Source organism: Vicugna pacos, chromosome 2 (assembly GCF_048564905.1).
Source record: "Vicugna pacos chromosome 2, VicPac4, whole genome shotgun sequence".
Taxonomy (NCBI): Eukaryota; Metazoa; Chordata; class Mammalia; order Artiodactyla; family Camelidae; genus Vicugna; species Vicugna pacos.
In genome coordinates, this window is record NC_132988.1 from 110600410 (window position 1) to 110617112 (window position 16703).

The 16703-nt window shown below is 43.3% G+C and overlaps 1 protein-coding gene and 2 long non-coding RNA genes across 19 annotated transcripts in view; 2 read left to right on the plus strand and 1 right to left on the minus strand.

The window, feature by feature from the left end:
- LDB2 (LIM domain binding 2) overlaps positions 1-16703 on the plus strand; it is a 377068-nt gene that overhangs the window by 158292 nt on the left and 202073 nt on the right. For all 17 annotated transcript variants that reach the window (XM_072945901.1, XM_072945921.1, XM_072945916.1 and 14 more), the window contains one exon: positions 2118-2220. In XM_072945901.1, the coding sequence (XP_072802002.1) occupies positions 2118-2220 (103 nt within the window). The remainder of the gene's footprint in view (positions 1-2117; positions 2221-16703) is intronic.
- LOC140688006 (uncharacterized) lies at positions 831-14911 on the minus strand. The gene is made up of 2 exons (XR_012062651.1): positions 14807-14911; positions 831-1197 (listed from the first exon to the last, which is right to left on the minus strand). It is a non-coding gene; the product is annotated as an uncharacterized lncRNA (long non-coding RNA).
- LOC140688009 (uncharacterized) lies at positions 12189-14376 on the plus strand. The gene is made up of 2 exons (XR_012062653.1): positions 12189-12239; positions 14070-14376. It is a non-coding gene; the product is annotated as an uncharacterized lncRNA (long non-coding RNA).

Below are 16703 nucleotides of genomic sequence, written 5' to 3' on the forward strand. Positions count from 1 at the left end.
GACTCAGTATGCCCTTTTCCCTCTCCCTTCCTTCTTTCTGAATCCCAGTACTTGCCTTCCCAAAGATGCCAGAGAGGTGAGTTGAACAGAGGCTGGGGCAGGTCTCAGATGTCTGATGATCCAAGTTGAAACCCCAGCCACCCTATTTAATGGCTGCGTGTACTGGGGCAAGTTACTTTTACCATCTGATCTGATTCTGCAGTTGTAAAGCTGGGATACTATTGTGAGCAGCGTGATCCACTCTCCAAATGGCTTTGGTTGGATTATACCATGGGCCCAGTGCCATTCTAGGGACTGGGAGAGGGAGCAGCAGGCAAAATAGAGCCCCTACTTACAAGAAACTTATACTGCACTGAAGAGGGAAGAAAGCCAAGAATCAGGGTGGTAGTGAGGAGTGAGAGAGTGTCCAGAAAGTACTTGGAACAGTGCGTGGCGTGTGGTAAGTGCTCGGTGAATGTTAACTATTATTCTTTTTCCATCTGAATAGCGATTTGAAATACACTAAACTCATGTATCCAAGCTCCCAAATAGGGTTTCTTGCTCCAGCTACGTCTCCACTCCCAAGCCCACAGATTTTTCTAGAAGCTCTGACAGTTTCCGCAGCAGCCAGGCCTTGTGCCACGGTCTCAGGTGTGGAGCAAGGCTGCCTGTTAGGTGACACTTGACTGTCTCTTGCCAGTGGTTTTGAGCCCTGGGACGTTGGGGACCAATCTTGCATCCTTCCTTGTATTCCCAGGTCCTGCACATAACAGGTGCTCAATAAATATTTGTTTGTGAAAGGAGGTGAGGGCGGAAGCGGTTTGTATACAGAGCCACGAAATACCCCTGCATGATTTTGCATTTACTGTGTTTTACTAAGAAACGAGCTGGCTTTTGTTGTGGTGTTTGGGGAGAGGCCAGCGGAAAAGAGACAAAAATATTCACTCGTCTGAGCTTCTTATCTGAAGAGAGGAACAGTGTCTATGTTCAGTGGCCCCCAAATTATCCCTGCCAGCACTGAACGCTTGCTCCTGAGGCCTGCCATTGAGGACCACTTAATGTTGTCGTAAGCAGAACAACTTAATGGGAAGAAGAGAGGCTGGTGAGATCTCGGCCAGGGCCCCAGGGCGGGGGCAGTTGAGTAGGGAGCAGCGGGCCTCTCTGTCTGCCTCCTCACTTCCATCCAACAGGCATCTGCGAACCACCTCGTCCTGAAACCTGGAGAAAGATTACACTTCAGATTTTGGGGATAAATCGAGCATAACACAGAGAATGAGGCCTGGGATGATTCTCCTTTTAAATATAACCCTTTACATAACCTTCCTCGTGCACTGTTAGCAGAGACCCTTCCCTTCCCTTCAAGGTTAGCGATGATTTGAACTGCCCTCAGCTGGGCCAGTTTCAAAGTGTTTTCTGGATGAGCAGGGGAAACATTCAACCTGAAACAAACAAACAGAGTTCCTGGGATGGTTTGCGTTCCACCGAACTGCTCTGTTTTTAATATCTGTTTTAACAACAAGCTGGTGATTGCCTGTAATCTAAAACCAGTTCTCAAGAACAAGCGACGTGAGTGTGATGGTTGGGTGTACACAAACTCATCCATCTACGTGTATCCACACAGCGATACTTGTATCTTTCAAGGGGATATTTGCATAAAGTAAAGCTACAAGCCACATAACTTATTTTTTTGAATAAATTATCTAAAAAAAATGCACTCTCCTTAACCTGGTGGTAATATTGTGGTTTCTGTTTGTGCAATCGGACTCTTCAAAGAGCAAAGAGAAAGAGACAGAAAAAAAGCTGAATGCATTTTACATTAAATGTAAACCCTTTTCTTAAAAAAAGTCACACTGTGTTCCAGAATATGTTTATTAAATCTCCCCAAATATGTCCTCGAGAATTAATTTTCATTCGCTTTGCATTAACTCATTTATTGAATTGGAATTCGGTCCCCATTTGAGGCAATTAATTTGAAGAGTGGCCACATGCCTGCCTACACCCTTTCTAGAACACCCACGCACTTATGCTAAGTACCCAGCCAGCGGTGACTTGGGTTTTTCTGCCTTTTTTCTTTTTCTTTTCCACTTTGGGATATTTTCTGTGCTTGCCTGTTAAATGAATGATCTGTCTCTTTGCAGGACAGCGACAACCTCTGGTGGGACGCATTTGCCACTGAGTTTTTTGAAGATGACGCCACATTAACCCTTTCGTTTTGTTTGGAAGATGGACCGAAGCGATACAGTAAGAAAGAAGTTTATTTTCTCTAATAGTCTCTCTCTCTCTTTTTTTTTTTTTTTTTTTGTGCCTGTAAGAAAACCACAGAGTCTTCAGAGAATAGCTCAGTGCTGACAGGCTGACAATAATCCCTGTGCTCTTGCCTCCAGTCAAGCCACTGTCACCGGGTGGCAGCCTGACTTGGCTGTGGGAGATTTCCTTCGAGGCTGAGGATGTTTGGGCACTTGCCTGGTTAGCGAGCGAGGCCAATGTGAACCAAGTCACCCAGCGATAAGCGGGAGCTGAGTTGTACAGACTTGCTATCCATTTCTCCCCTGAGATCCTTCTTTATCCTTGACAACTCACACTTCTCACCCAACGTTCTGCTTCTGAAGTTCCCTTAAAAAAAAAATCCTCCCAGTCACTGTATCAGCTGCATCCTTCTAATTCCCTCTTATCAATTATCTCAGGTATTTATTTGACAAGTGCTATCTTTTCTTGGGGGTGGGGGAGCCCACAGCTGCTTGGAACACACAGTTTTGGATTAGTGTTGACAGAATTCATAGTTCCTTGTCTTTCTGGCGAGTGATAACTCTGTAAAGATCGTCAAATTACAGCCTGTGGCACCTTGGGTAACAGCTGATCTGTCCTGATTAGGTTCAGCCAACTTGTCAGAGATCAGATTTGCTAGTTGTGCTGTAAGACCAAGAGGCATAGATACATCAGCACAAAAGCAATTAATGTCCAGTTAGATCAGAGAGAGATGCGTTTTCAGAAATCAGCCTTGTGCGTAGGAAAGGATCTGTCTGTCGTAAAACAGCCCAAATGTCACAAGCACGGAGCTGATGATGGAACCAGCCACAGTATGTATGAACAGGTCGGTCCAGAGCATTGGGTAAATGATAGGTAATCGGGCCTTGATAAACACAATTAAAAGATCTGATTGTTGCTGAATGCATTTCAAAGCCCCTAGAGTATAACAAGTGTTTGGGCTTTTTTTTCCCCTTAATTTTACAGGACTTTAGACTACTTAGTATATTTGGATCTATTGCATGATGAGTTGATTAATTATGCTAATACATACATGGTGATTTTGCAAAAGTGGCAAACTGGGGAGAGCAGGACCACTTGGATTTGCTGCCGAATTGAAACTCATTGCGAGGAGTCTCTCTTTAGATTTGTATATTGTGGGCTTATAGAGGCTGGGGCGTTTTCAATAAACATTTGGGTTGAGAGGGGCAGCCGGCACGCCAGGCCAGGGGCTGTTCTAGGAGATCTTTACATTCAGTGAAATGACGCCTGTTGCAAGCATCGGCCAGCCCCCCTCATCCAGATCCTGATGAGTCCGCTCGCTTTTCTGTCTGTGGGCGCCCCCAGGCAGCCTCACACCCTAGAGAGTGGGAGAGTCGGGCGCAGAAGCTACCGTTTCAGAATTCCCTGTGAGATAAATGAACTCGGCAATCCAACAATTACTCTGTCCCCAAAAGCCAGCCTGATCAATGGTGAATAATTTCGAACCGAGCAGTCATCCATCCTCCTATCCTCCCAGCCTTCTGATTTTTTCCTGAGGCATAAGCTCAGATAACTTCATGTTATCGTTGTTTTATGTTCCTGTGCCTTTTTTTTTGGTGGGGGGGTGAGGAAAGGGGGATTGTGAATCCAGCAGGGTCTGCTCAGGGAACCAGAAGTACAGTTTGAAAGCCTGTACTATGAAAACAGATTCTCCATCTCCCCTCTGTCCACCCCAGACCCCGACATCATTTGTAGGTGAGGCGTGATCAGTGCTTGTTTAAGATCTTACATTCACGTACAGGAGTAAATGCCTGACTACGAGCCATTGTTGCCCAGGTTTCTTTGTTTCTCTGAGCCAAAATATTTCCCGAGCGTAGAAGAGAAACAAAGATGATTGACAGCCTGGAGCCGAGTCTCATCAGCTGCCTTGCTGACAGCCTGGTGATGTGCACACACTGCTGATGTGCAGGCAAGTGACAGCTGATTGACAGCCTAGGGCCGGGAGATAGGGAAGATGAAGGATGCTTAGAACGCCTGACGCGCTGTTTATGCAGCGCTGCGAGCTTCTGCGTGGCCACCTTAACCCATTCGCGGTCTGGGCACACTGTGCCGGGCAGAGAAAACGCCCACCTGGCCCTGGGCTGGGGGCTGCGGCTCTTCCTTGAGACCTCACAGGTTGCTGAGAGCTTTGTATTTCCGAGGAAGAAAGCAGGACTTGGCTATTACATTTATATATGTAAAACATTTCCCCCAATTCCTTTCATTCTAGGTACAATGAAACATTCCAGGTTTATTTAGCCCTTACCAGAAAAAACTTTTCCTTCTTCCTTCCCCCAAGTTTTCAGAGGGTCCCTCTGGCTCTCAGGTAGCTTATCTCTAAGCTACTATCAATCCCTAAATACGTGTTTCCTTGTTTATTTGCTGTCTGTCATCCTCCATTAGAATAGCATCTTCGTGTGCACAGGGGCTTTGTTTTATTAATTGCTGAAATTCTCAGATTAAGACAGAAACTTGCACATGATAGGTGCTTAGTAAATATTGATTGAATGAATGATTGAATGGATGAGTGGACATTTGGGGAAAAGTTTAGAGCCCGAAACAGAATGTGGGCAAAACAATCCCTTTACTGAGATCTTTGGACTTTTTAAACAGGAAGAACTTAATCCGCCATGATTTGCTGGTGTTTTCCAACAAGCTCTAGGATATGGTTGTATTTATTTTAAGTTGGAGGGGGGCACCTAGCAGTATAATAATTCAGGAAATAGTTATATTTGGGGAGACATTCTTCCTTTCGGAAAGCAGCTCTGTATTGGTCCTGTTGCCCCACCCACCCAGTCCCTACTCTCCTGATGGGAGTGGGACCCCATCCCCAGGTGAGGTATGATCCGGACGGCCGGATGGAGACACTGATGTCTCTCTAGAAGACAGGGGTGGGGTTGATGTGCAGAGGGGCCCAACGGACAAGGTCACTGGACCGTGTTAGCAGCTGGACTGTGCGTCTGTAAGGCCACACGCCTGCCCTTGCTTTACGGAGCATCAGGAAGGTGTTTCCCCAGCGGCTGGAGAGCCGGGCAGTTCCAGGGAGGTGGTTTCTCTGTGGGTCAGCTGCAACCTCCAGTGAGGAAGAGGGGCAGGGGTAAGAGACTCCCTCTTTCTCAGCAGGTCCGTGGTTAAAGACCTTTAGAGCTGAAAAGTGTCTTTTCTGAAAAATAGACCCTTGGCCCCCAGAGCCCCAGCTGGGAAGTCATTAGGCCTCAAGTCAACCGACTCCAAAGTCAGAGTCAGGGCGTCCACCTTCCTCCCTCCCATCCTATGCCAACACCTCCCGTAGCCAAGGGGAAAGCAGAGGAGTTGTCAGTTCACACATTTCCAGGAACATAAGTCACAAATAATTACTGCATCTTATTTGACAGAGAAGGCCAGCCAAGCAGAGGAATGGGGCTCTCAGAGCCCTCTGTGCACTTATTTTACAAGTTCAGTGAGGTATATGATTTTCATCTTGGACAGAAGCAACGGTCATAGGTCGCTTGCTCACTGCTAGCTTTGAGCAAGAACTGATTTTCCTCTACCCCCTTTTTGAGCATGGACCAGCACAGACACCTTGGGGTAAAGATCCCGGTAACCCCAAGGAGACCTAGGCCGTGTCCAGGGCCACACTGGTCATGTGTCTCCATCTCTAGGAAGTGTCTGGTCCCCAATTTGTTCAGGAAACATTTCTCTGCTGGAAGAGATGCATAGAGAAAGTTCTCCTGTGTCCCATGTCATTGGAGAGGCTGGGAGGCTGCATGGTGTGGTAGAAAGGGCACAAGTGTTCAAGGTGAACACTCTTGGGTCTTGCTCTGTGATTGGGTTGGTAAACAGAGCCTCCATTTCCTTATCTGTTAAGTGGGCACAATACGACCATCGCCGGCTTGCAGTGAAAATTTAATGAGATAATGTAATCAAGGCACCTCAGAGGACTTACAGACTATGGCAGTCAGCACTGACCAGTATTGTGGACACCGATGCACACCTTGGCATCTCCATAGCTTGTGTGCGTTGGACACCCTTGATATTGGCAGGTTCTTATGAAGTGTGAACAGCTTTCTGCACAGGCTTGCTGGGCAGCAGGGAGCCTACAGACCCCTCTGCAGGGCAGCTCTTGCTGAAATGCAGCGTTGAAGAGATTACCTCCTTCTGGGGTTTCGGCTGAGAAACCCACTGGTCATCGCTGGTAAGTGATGTGTGGGAGGAAGAGGAGTGTGCCTGAGTACTTGCCGGCCCTGCGCTTTGGGGGCTAAAGACTCCAAACACTAAACTATGTCTAGGTTGGCCCTGCTTTGGAGGTTAGGGGAGCAGGGATGCTACAAATACTAACACGCCATCTTGTTTTGGAGCGCTTCCTGTTGGTTTGCGTTTTAGGGAAAGGTGCGTGGTTCAGGCAGGGGTTCCGGGTCTGATACCCAGGTTCAAACCTAGCTTTGTCTCCCACTACCTGTGTGACTTGGCAGAGGTCACTTTCTAAGCATCAGGGGATGCATCTCTAAAGAGAAGGTTGATGAGATGACACATGTAAATTTCTCAGCGGAGTTTCCAGTGCCTGGAAGATGCTCCATAAAGAGCTGTTCTTACTGCACCGAATTCCAGGGAGCGCACTTCAGCATCTAGACTGAGATCCAGGACATTGCAGTCTGAGGGTTGGTGGGTCCCAGCAGTTTTCTGTCCTGCAACTGTTACTTCACCTTGACTTCCGCATTTGTTCTGGAGGGAGGATTCCTGGCAGGACCACCCGAGCCGAAGACAATTCCTGCTGACTCTGTAGCTGCTGGGGGTTCACTTCACTCTCCAAAAGCAGAGAGTTATTTTGGGGACATGTCATCATTCTCCGTGCCTTTCTCTTCCGTTTTCCTCAGTCATCAGGTCCCATGAGACACCTGCACATCGGCCCCTCTGTGGAGTCATTTCGGCACACGCTGCTTCTCTGTTACGTTTCCTTCCCTATCCGCCTTTTCGCTGAAAGCTCTGACAGTGCTGCAGTGTTGATGAAGCTCTTCCACTTTGTCTTCGGATGTCTGTGAATTTGGATGTGTCCTCCTAAGGCAGAGAAATTCTACAAGGCCCAAGTAGCTTGGCTCTCTCTGGTTACATTTTCTCCCCTGTGTTTTATTGGTCCACCTTCTCCAGCTGGGTTTTTATTGCACTTGCTGTATAAGAATTCTGCAAGCATTTCCCCCCACTTTCTCTTTCTCTCTAATATCATATTCCATGATTAAAAAATATATTTCTGGGAAAAATCATCCATTGAATATGCACCTACTTGTTCTGGCACCACGTTTAATAACTACAGGGGTGTGAATGTGGGTATTTTAAAAAGTTACACGTGAAAAGCATGCATGCAGCACACAGGGAGGAGGGATTTATAAGACCAGAATCTGTGCCTGGATCTTTTCTATAATTAACACCTCTAAAGAGTCCACCTGAGTTCTGGAAAGGTACAGGTTCTTGTGGCCAGTGCCTAAAGACCCTTAGCTTCCTCAAGAGACACGTGCCAAGCAGTCCAGGGGCTCTTCCTCTGAAAAGTAACTTTGTTCCTCTGAAAATTCTTCATTCTTTTCTTTCTTTTTTAATTTATGGAGATAGAGATCAAAAGCACAGACTCTGGATTATTTTGAGTCTTGGCCGCACCACAGTTGGGTGATGTTGGGCAGGTGACGGGACGCTGGGCCTGCTGCCTGAATGATCTTGACTTCAGTTTCTTCATGATCTTCATACGTGATATCAGGTGACAATAATGCCAACATCATAAGATACTTGTGAAGATTAAATAAGATGAAGTAATATGAAACCTTAGCTTAGTGCTGCCCTTGAAAAATATACAATCAATACTTATTGCAGGAATAAATGAATGGATGAATAAATGAGTAAGAGAATGAATTAAGCCTTTGATATGCCAGTCACTTGGAATTAAATGAGAGGATAGTTCCCTTTATTCATTCTGTCATTTAGTACAGAGCCAGAAAAATCTCTGGCTTTGGGCAAAGCCAGAGCAGACTTGTCTTCTTTCTATATGAGAACCTTAAGAATTTAATGACCTACTGGGAGAAAAGCTAATATTAATGGAAGATGGTGACTTAAATAAGTCCCAAACTACTACAACTATGACACCTGTCCAACAGAGGGCGAAGTTTCCACCTTCTATTTTGCCCAGAGAACCAGGAGCTGTTGGATACTTACTGAGTGCCAGCCACTGTGCTAGGCTCCTTTGGGCTCTATGACTTGTTTACTGAGGACCAGATAAAGGGAAATGAACTGTGGCTGCATTCAAAAATTAATCTAAGAGAAACGAGTAGCCCTTCAGAGTAGCCCTTGATGGTGAGTTACTGGATGATTGTGGCGTTTTTGTTACATGATGACTGAGGTGTCTTTGTCTCAGATGACTCTGGAAAATGCTTTCCTTTGCTTAGAGCTGCACTAAATGGTTTCTGGAAAGCTCTGGTCCTTGAAATTGTGATTTTAGTGAGTGGTCCTTTTCAACAGAAGTTTTCATTAGGCTGGTAAGATTTGGGGTAAATTAAGTTCGGACTAAAGCAGATGTTCATGTGAAATTCATTTGTCTCCTCACTCATTCATTGATTCATTCATTCAGAATGCCCTGAATTCTTGCTTTTTGCCAGACATTGTTGTTGTGAGGTAGACAGATCTTGAGAAGGTGACAGTTCATCACAAATTTCTTCATTTACTTTTGACTTCAGTGTATTAAAAACTCTTACCTTCAATTTACATAATCAACTCAGTAGCTCAAAAAGAAAATAGTCTTGTAATAGTCATGCAAAATCTGGGACTAGTTATAAAAAAGACTGGAGAGAAAGCCTCTGACTGATGGATGAACTAACAGACTTCTGAAGGGAAAGAGGAGACTGGACCTCTTCCCATTTGTGGTTTCAAATTGATGATATCAAGAGTTGAAAATTGGTCATAACAAGAGATTGAGCAGACATTCCATTCTCTCATCTACTGATAAATACCGCATTGATGATCCCAAGAGAAAATGGACAGAAGAGTGCTTTGAATAAATTTAAAGTGCTATACAGGTTGAAGGTATAATTATCATCATATTTATAATTGAGCTTTAAGATTTGGTGACTTTTTATTTTGCATTTAAAAGTCAAGCTGTTAAGAAATCTGGGAGGATTCTTGGCTCTTTTCTCACGGGGGTAAAATTCATTGCAAAGATACAGGCTTGAGCAAGTCAGACGTATGACTGCTCCCAAGAGCTTGGCTAGGAGGTCTGAATGAGGTGCTGGTCAGGAAATGGACATATGCTTCATTTTTGAGACTCTGTGACTATGATATCCATGGGGTCCTGGCATGTGCATTTCCTGACTCTTGGCTTTGTGGAGTATATTCCTACTCGTATTAGCCTCCCTATGGTTCTCAAACCAAGATGGCACCACCTCATGGTGGGTAACAGGATAAATGTGGCCAGCTTCTCATTATCATAATGATGGGTGGTGCTACTGGCATTTATTGTCTGGGGGCCGGAGAAGGTAAATGTTCCGCTCAACAAAAAATTATTGAGGAACAGCTTACTTGGTCCTCTTTGCATCCAGTTTACTCATCATCTTGAAGGTAGGGTTCTTAGATAAAATGTAAGTATAAAAATGCAATACTGGGGACATACTTACACTACAAAATTATTTGTCGTTTATCTAAAATTCAAAGTTAACTGGATGTGCTGGTTTTTCTTTCTTAAACCTGGCAGTTCTACTTGAAGGACCCCAGTTATGCTCAGATATGAAATCTTGGTAATTCCAGAGCAGTTACAATGGAGTGTGAACATGATACATTATATGGAAAAAATTATAAGAGATTCACCTGATCCCATTATGCACAGGAGTCTTGTCTCTGCTTATGTTCGACAACTGTACTCATGGCTCCCCACTAAGGAATAAAACACCTCAACAGAGGGTGGGAGTAGGGGTGGAGGCTAAAACCTGCCTGAATTTAAATCCAGAGTCCATATCGTAGGCCCTCCAGTTGACTATGCTGCATTTGGGCAGATGCTGAGCACACATGGGTGTGTAATATCACTTGCCTTAAAGGAGCATACAGTTTCACAAGGGAGATGGACATGATTAACTCGAACGCAGTAGCATCCACAGTGGAAGAGCAGGGCAAACCAAGCACTGTGGAGCACTCAGAAGCAGGTGATCAAATCCGCTTCCAGTGGGAAAAGGCTCAGGCCGGCAAAGACTTTTCTAATCTTCTAAAACCCTTTGGTTCCTAAAGCCATGACAGAAAAGGCTCTACCACAATACCTTGTAAACATAAGGTTTTCAATAAATATTTGTGAACTGAACGAATGATGTAGCACTGGTAAATAGTATAAACATGACCTGAGGGGACTGGTTATTTAGCTCACAGGCACATTATTACACACATGGTTTTCCCCACATTTTAGTAAGTTTCCCCCATCACAATCTCCAGTTGCAGCAGCTTATTTTGTGTTAGAAAGTAACAGAAATGGCACAGAGCAATTTAGAAATTAGTCCACAAATAGATCCAAGACTTGAGACTTAGATTTTTAAAGACCAAATTAAAACCACATCTACCCAACCTAAAATACTAGAACTGATTTTTTTTTTCTTTAATGCTTTGAGCCACGGGTTAGTAGAGTATTTTACTACATAGTCTGCTAACCTTCCTGGTTAGTCCAATTGTGTCATCAAATGTCATAGAATAAGTAGTCCTCAACAACCATACACACATCTTCTTATTGAACAGATCTTATTGGGCATAATTTCAGTTGAAATGCCTATTTATTTATGTAACCTTCCTCAAGGATGTTCCATGTGTCATCTCTCTGTGTCCTGGTGATAAGAAGATGAATGAGCAAAATCTCTTGCCTTCGAGGAGCTAAAGGTCTAGTGAGCTCTTGTTTCTAGGACTTGACTATTAGCAGGTTGTAGCCAGATCTTTTATTGATGCTCTGTTTATAAACCTGTTTTTAATAATGCTCACCATCACATTTTTAGACAATATATCCAAATGTAACATTAATATCATTTTTTAACATAAAACATTTTGAAAACTCAGTGTTAGGCTGAGATATAAGCAGTATTCCCTTTGCATAATACCGGTTTGTGAAGTTCTTGTTTAGTGCCGTGAGCTGATTTGAAGCATCCTCCCCACAAGCCCCTGTATAGTTTAATCTTCACTTTGTGTTATGTTTTTTGGCTGTGAATGCACCTTATTTATGCAAATAGGATAAAATAAAGCATTTGTTGAAGTCAGGTTAAGTTAACATTCTTCTACAACTATATTAAACAAGGTTCGTGTGGATTTCATTAAGAATATAGAGGCTCTGTGACAAAATCACCCATTAGGGTGTGTTTCATTATTTACTGTTTAATCAAGGTAGTCGTGTTGGAGTATTTGAATTCCAGAGCTTACAGAACTTGGTGCCTTCGTGTATTTGGCTTTTATTATTCATTCCAAGAGAATCAGCTTCATACAGGCATTATAATACGCTTATTTATTTTTATGAAGTTGGTCCTTTCCCAAGTGGTGCTACCTTTAATATATTTTTTGATGAGAACTTCCCTGATGCAACATTATCTTTGGCTTTTCAATAAGTCAGGAGGACTTGAAATTGACAACAATTGACACTAATAATCATTTTGAAGATCTGTAGAAGGAGGAAGTAAGGTCACCTGGGGGCATAGTAATAAAGCCACTCCCTTTGTACAAGACAAATTCTCCATATTGTCTGGAGCAAACAGAGAATTACGTTATCTTTACAGGCTTTTCTAAAAATATGTGTGTCTTACTTAGTCCTGCCTTTGAATAATCTGATTTGCCGTTTGATTGTTTGTTTGTTTTTCACTTTGAAAAATACCCCATTTGCTATGGCAGAATGGGCTAGTTACACTAAGAACAATGAAAAAACAAAAGTTCTTCCATAATCTAATTATGAGGTAAGCATCATCAGTAATGCTTGGAGGGCATTTCCTCACAGACATTCATGGTGTCTCCATATTACTCTCATATTCCAGGTAAAAATCAACCACTTGGGATGGCTCTCAGTAGAAGGCTATTTGTGTGTTGTTTCAGAATCAGTGCAAGCTTTGAATATATTCCAAAAATTGAAGTTAGTTACCTAAGGGAGGTATTTGTCCAGGTAAAATTTCCCCTGGATATGTTTGTCATGTCAAATATATGAAGTAGTGCTAGCATTTGATTAAGTCAACTATGCTTATTCAGATTTCAACAGAGGCATTTAGTACAATTCAACTTTCAAGCTTAAAAAAAAATTAATGATAACTTTTTCAGGGCTGCCTGCATAAAATAACTTGATGTTCCCATGCTGATTTGTTTCTTTTCAATAGGACCATAACAGAAATGATAAATAGTGTTTGACTGATTACGTAAATAAACTGCTAATTGTATCCTTAGTAGTTCTCCGCACTTCTAGACATGGTACCTGAACGTATTTCCTATGAAATGTTTTAGTACTTAAAGGTCTATTTTTTTTTTAAAGATGGGCCCAAAATCAGCAATTATGAGCATTATTATTCAGGTTCACGGCAGTGCGGTAGCTATTTTTCACTTGATAATTACTATATTAAACTAATGTCAGACCAGCACCATGCCTTATTTAAGAAAATGATCCACCAGCCTCATGCAAGCAGGCCCAGCTGTGGAAATATTAAAAGACTGATTCAATCCAGGTTTCTCTTCGGCACATTGCCTCATTGACATTAGCTACAGAAGTTCTAAGAACTTGCGTATTTCTCATTAGATGTTTGTAATATCTTTCCTGAGGTCTCACTGCATCTCTTGGCAGGTGGTGTTTCTAGTGTGTTCTTCCCATTCTCAGCTCTGGGCTTTGTAGCCAACCAGGGCATTGTTTAATTGGCACCATCTCCATTCAGAGCCTTCAGGAAGCAAATTGTAGATGACCAATCCCTAAGGGAAGGAAAAATGTATATGAGATCATTTCTCTTCCCACTTTCCCTGGTTCTGAGTCCCAGTTTTACCTATTACTTCTTTCCCTTTGGAAAGGAAAAAAAAAATTCAAGGCCCTCCAATATTAACAGTGGTTTTGCTTAAAAAGAGACACAGTTACAGCTTCCAATTTTTAGGCCAAAAGAAGTCATCCTTGCTATGATATTCTAATTTGCGAGAAAAAAAAAAGAGTCAGATACTCATACTCAGTGGATTCTTGTCTTGGTATTTTTCAAATGTGTCCAACAGTAACCTCCTGGACTGGTGAATGGGTTAAAACGACAAGCATTCTGACAATGCTTTGCAGTTGATAAAATGCTTTCATAAATCAGAACCATCTGGAAACTCATGGAGGGAGAGGACTGCGCCTTATTCTTTTCTGGAGCTTTGGTGCCTGTGCTGGAAGGGACAGCTAGGAGACCTGTGGCTCACATTCGCTAGGTGGGATTGGATGGCGGTATCTCATTTCATTTTTGCCGCAAGCCAGAACTAGATATATCGACCATTTGTAAGTAGAGATGAAGGAAGAGAGGCCCGCAGAGACTCAGAGCCCAACTCTTCCGCGGTAGATGCCTCTTTTGTTGTCCAACCATTCACCATCCCAGCTTTCGGCATCTTCTTCAAACAGTAGAGAATCTTTGAATCTTACGTGTTTGGTTAAAAAAAATAACTCTACTCTCTTGCTCTGAACTCTGGAGACTTCTCCCCGTCTCTCCTCATCGATTCCTCCAGGAAATAGCACAGGTTAAGAATAATTAGTTCTTAATGGCGAATGTGAACCCCCGGCATCTTCTTCTCATTGGAGTTAAGTGTGGATTGCTTTAAATCATTCCAACGTTGCAGCTACAAAGCTGACATTTATAAATTTTCTTTTTCAGTTCAGTATGGGATCCTCCAAATGTCTTCCACAATAACTATCTATGTTTTCAGGGAATCTAAAGATTTCCTTCCAAGTCCTGGTTGCTGGCATTTTCTCCAAGCCTTCCAAACTGCCAAGAGATGAACTTCAATTTAGAGGAACTGTTACATTTGTCATTGTGAATTTGCTAAACTTTGGATAAATGTGAAGATTTATGCTTATTCCCAAACGGGCCCTGAGAAAATCTTTGAAGCTCAGAAGGTTCACGCCTGACTTCCTTTCCGCTGTTCCAAGTAAACAAGTTCTTAAATCTGTGCAGCTCCGTGCCTGGGCTGTGGGTCTCCGTCGTTGTCTAAACCTGGACCCATTTGTACCGCCAGGAACTCAGATGTGACTCACTTCGGAGGTGCGGGGGAAGAGTCTTCCCCTGGCCTTGTGCTGCAGAAATCACACACTCCATCTGTGTCTCTGGGGTGATCCAATTAGAGAGGACCCTACAGTAACCCCTCACTTTAACAGCACAGGCCCACGAGACAGACAACCTTCACACTATGACCTCGTCCTGTAGTCACTGTATGACCTTGGTTATTATACTCTATCTCTCTAAGCCTCACTATTATCATCTGTAAAATGAGCATGATGTCTGTCTGGCTGTGGGAGAAGGATATTTGTAGGTAATATATACGCAGTCTGTGATACATGAGAGTTTATCAACAAGTACTAGCTATTTTAGTAATGGAATTGTAGATAACATACCAAGAAATTGCCTTGACATTGACTTGTTCAAGGCCATCAGCAAGTTCGTGATAGAGCCAGCATCGAATTCATGTCTCTCGATTCTTTATAAAACACAGGATTCCACTTAGGAACCAGCTAACAGTTCTATACTCCTTTTTTATGGGATAGAGTCTAGAAGTAACATGGTTTAAAGGAACCATATATTAGTTTTGTTCTTTGGATCATCTTCAAAATCCTTTAGAGCCAGGAGCAATAGGAAATGTCACTAAATTCTTTGAATTCAGTGTTGTGCAAAAAATTGGAGATGATCTATTTAGTAGGTGTTTTAGTTTTCTGTTGTAGCATATCAAATTACCACACTTAGTGGCTTAAAACAACACACATTTACTATTTCACATTTTTTGTGGGTCAGGAGTCGAGGCACTGGCTAACTGGACTTCTGCCTGGGGTCTCACAGGGCTGAAATTGACATTCATTGAGGACTGTGACCCCATCTGAGACTCGGAGCTGTTGGCAGAATTCCGTTTCTTGCAGATGTAGGACTGAAGTTCCCACTTTCTTGCTTACAATTAACTAGACTGTTTGCAGGTCTCAGAGGCCTCCTGCTGTTCCCTGGCATGTGGTCCTCTGCACAACATGGAAGCTTGATCTTTCTAGATCAGCAGGAGAATCTCTCCCTTAATGTCTCTCGGACATTAAGGACTCACCTGATTAGGTCAGACCCACCCAGGATAATCTCGCTCTTGATGAACTTGATCTGTTTAAGGACTTCTTTTACATCTGCACAATCCCTCTGCCCTCTTACGTGACATCATCATGCAGTAATAGCCCATCACAGTCACAAGTACTCACACACAAGGGGAGAGAATGGTGCAGGCTGCATAAACTGGGGGTGGGGGTGAGAATCTTGGTGGACATTCTAGAATTCTGCTTACTAGGGACATGAGACAAGCATATTATGATGCAAGACTTCCTGGCAGATGTCATCGAGTGAGGGTTAAATGCCCCATGAAGCCCAAGAAGGGAGGTGATTTTCTGCTGGGGGGCTTGAGAGAGATGGCAGGGACGATGGGTGGAGTTCAGGTAGGCAGAGGTCAAGGTGAGTGGGGACAGTGAGAAAGGAATAGAGTGGAAGAAGCACATCCCAAGGGAGGAAAAGAAGTTATTTAGGGAAAACGATTAATTGTTTGGTTTGGCTGGAGCTTGGCTTTAAGGAACTGCTCTGTGGTTTTTAAGGCATTATTGGGTTTTCAGGCACATGAAACCTACAGAAAATGTGATGAGGGCTGTCTGATTCCATGAGTGTCCTTTGCTTCTTAACATACTGACTAGCCTAGAAGGAAAGGTCTGGGTCTGGCCACATGTCCTTTGTTTGCGGGGCTCTGAATCCTCCCTCTCTGGTGACCCTTCAGGATCTTAGAAAAGTGGTTTTTCCATCATCCTTTCTAACCAGGAAATCCAAATCTAGGGGCTTCTGTGGTTTATAAAATGCTTTTCCTGGCATTCCTTTCCCCTGCATCTAGAAGTAGAGTGGACTAGCCTGGAAACATGGGTTCAATCCTGTAAGCTATAGGTTAAACCAGCTGGAGCTCTTTGTAGCTAAAAGGACCCAAAACCATGTGGTGTAATGCCTTTGTTCACTCATGTGTTTGTTCAACAAACGTGTGCCCTTTACTCTGCTTTTGCTCTGGGGATGCAGTAATGAGACAGCCTTGGCTCTTGTCCTCATGAGGTTCAGAATAGACTCTAGACGCTGGGTGATTCTAGATAATTTAGGCTTTAGATTCTTGAGGGATAGAGAGCTAATAAAGACACACTCATTGTGAATTAATTTCAGTTGTAATAAGTTTGATGCACAAAATACATGGGATGCCAGAAGAGCAATCCCAGACTTAACCAATCTCTACAGCAGCGC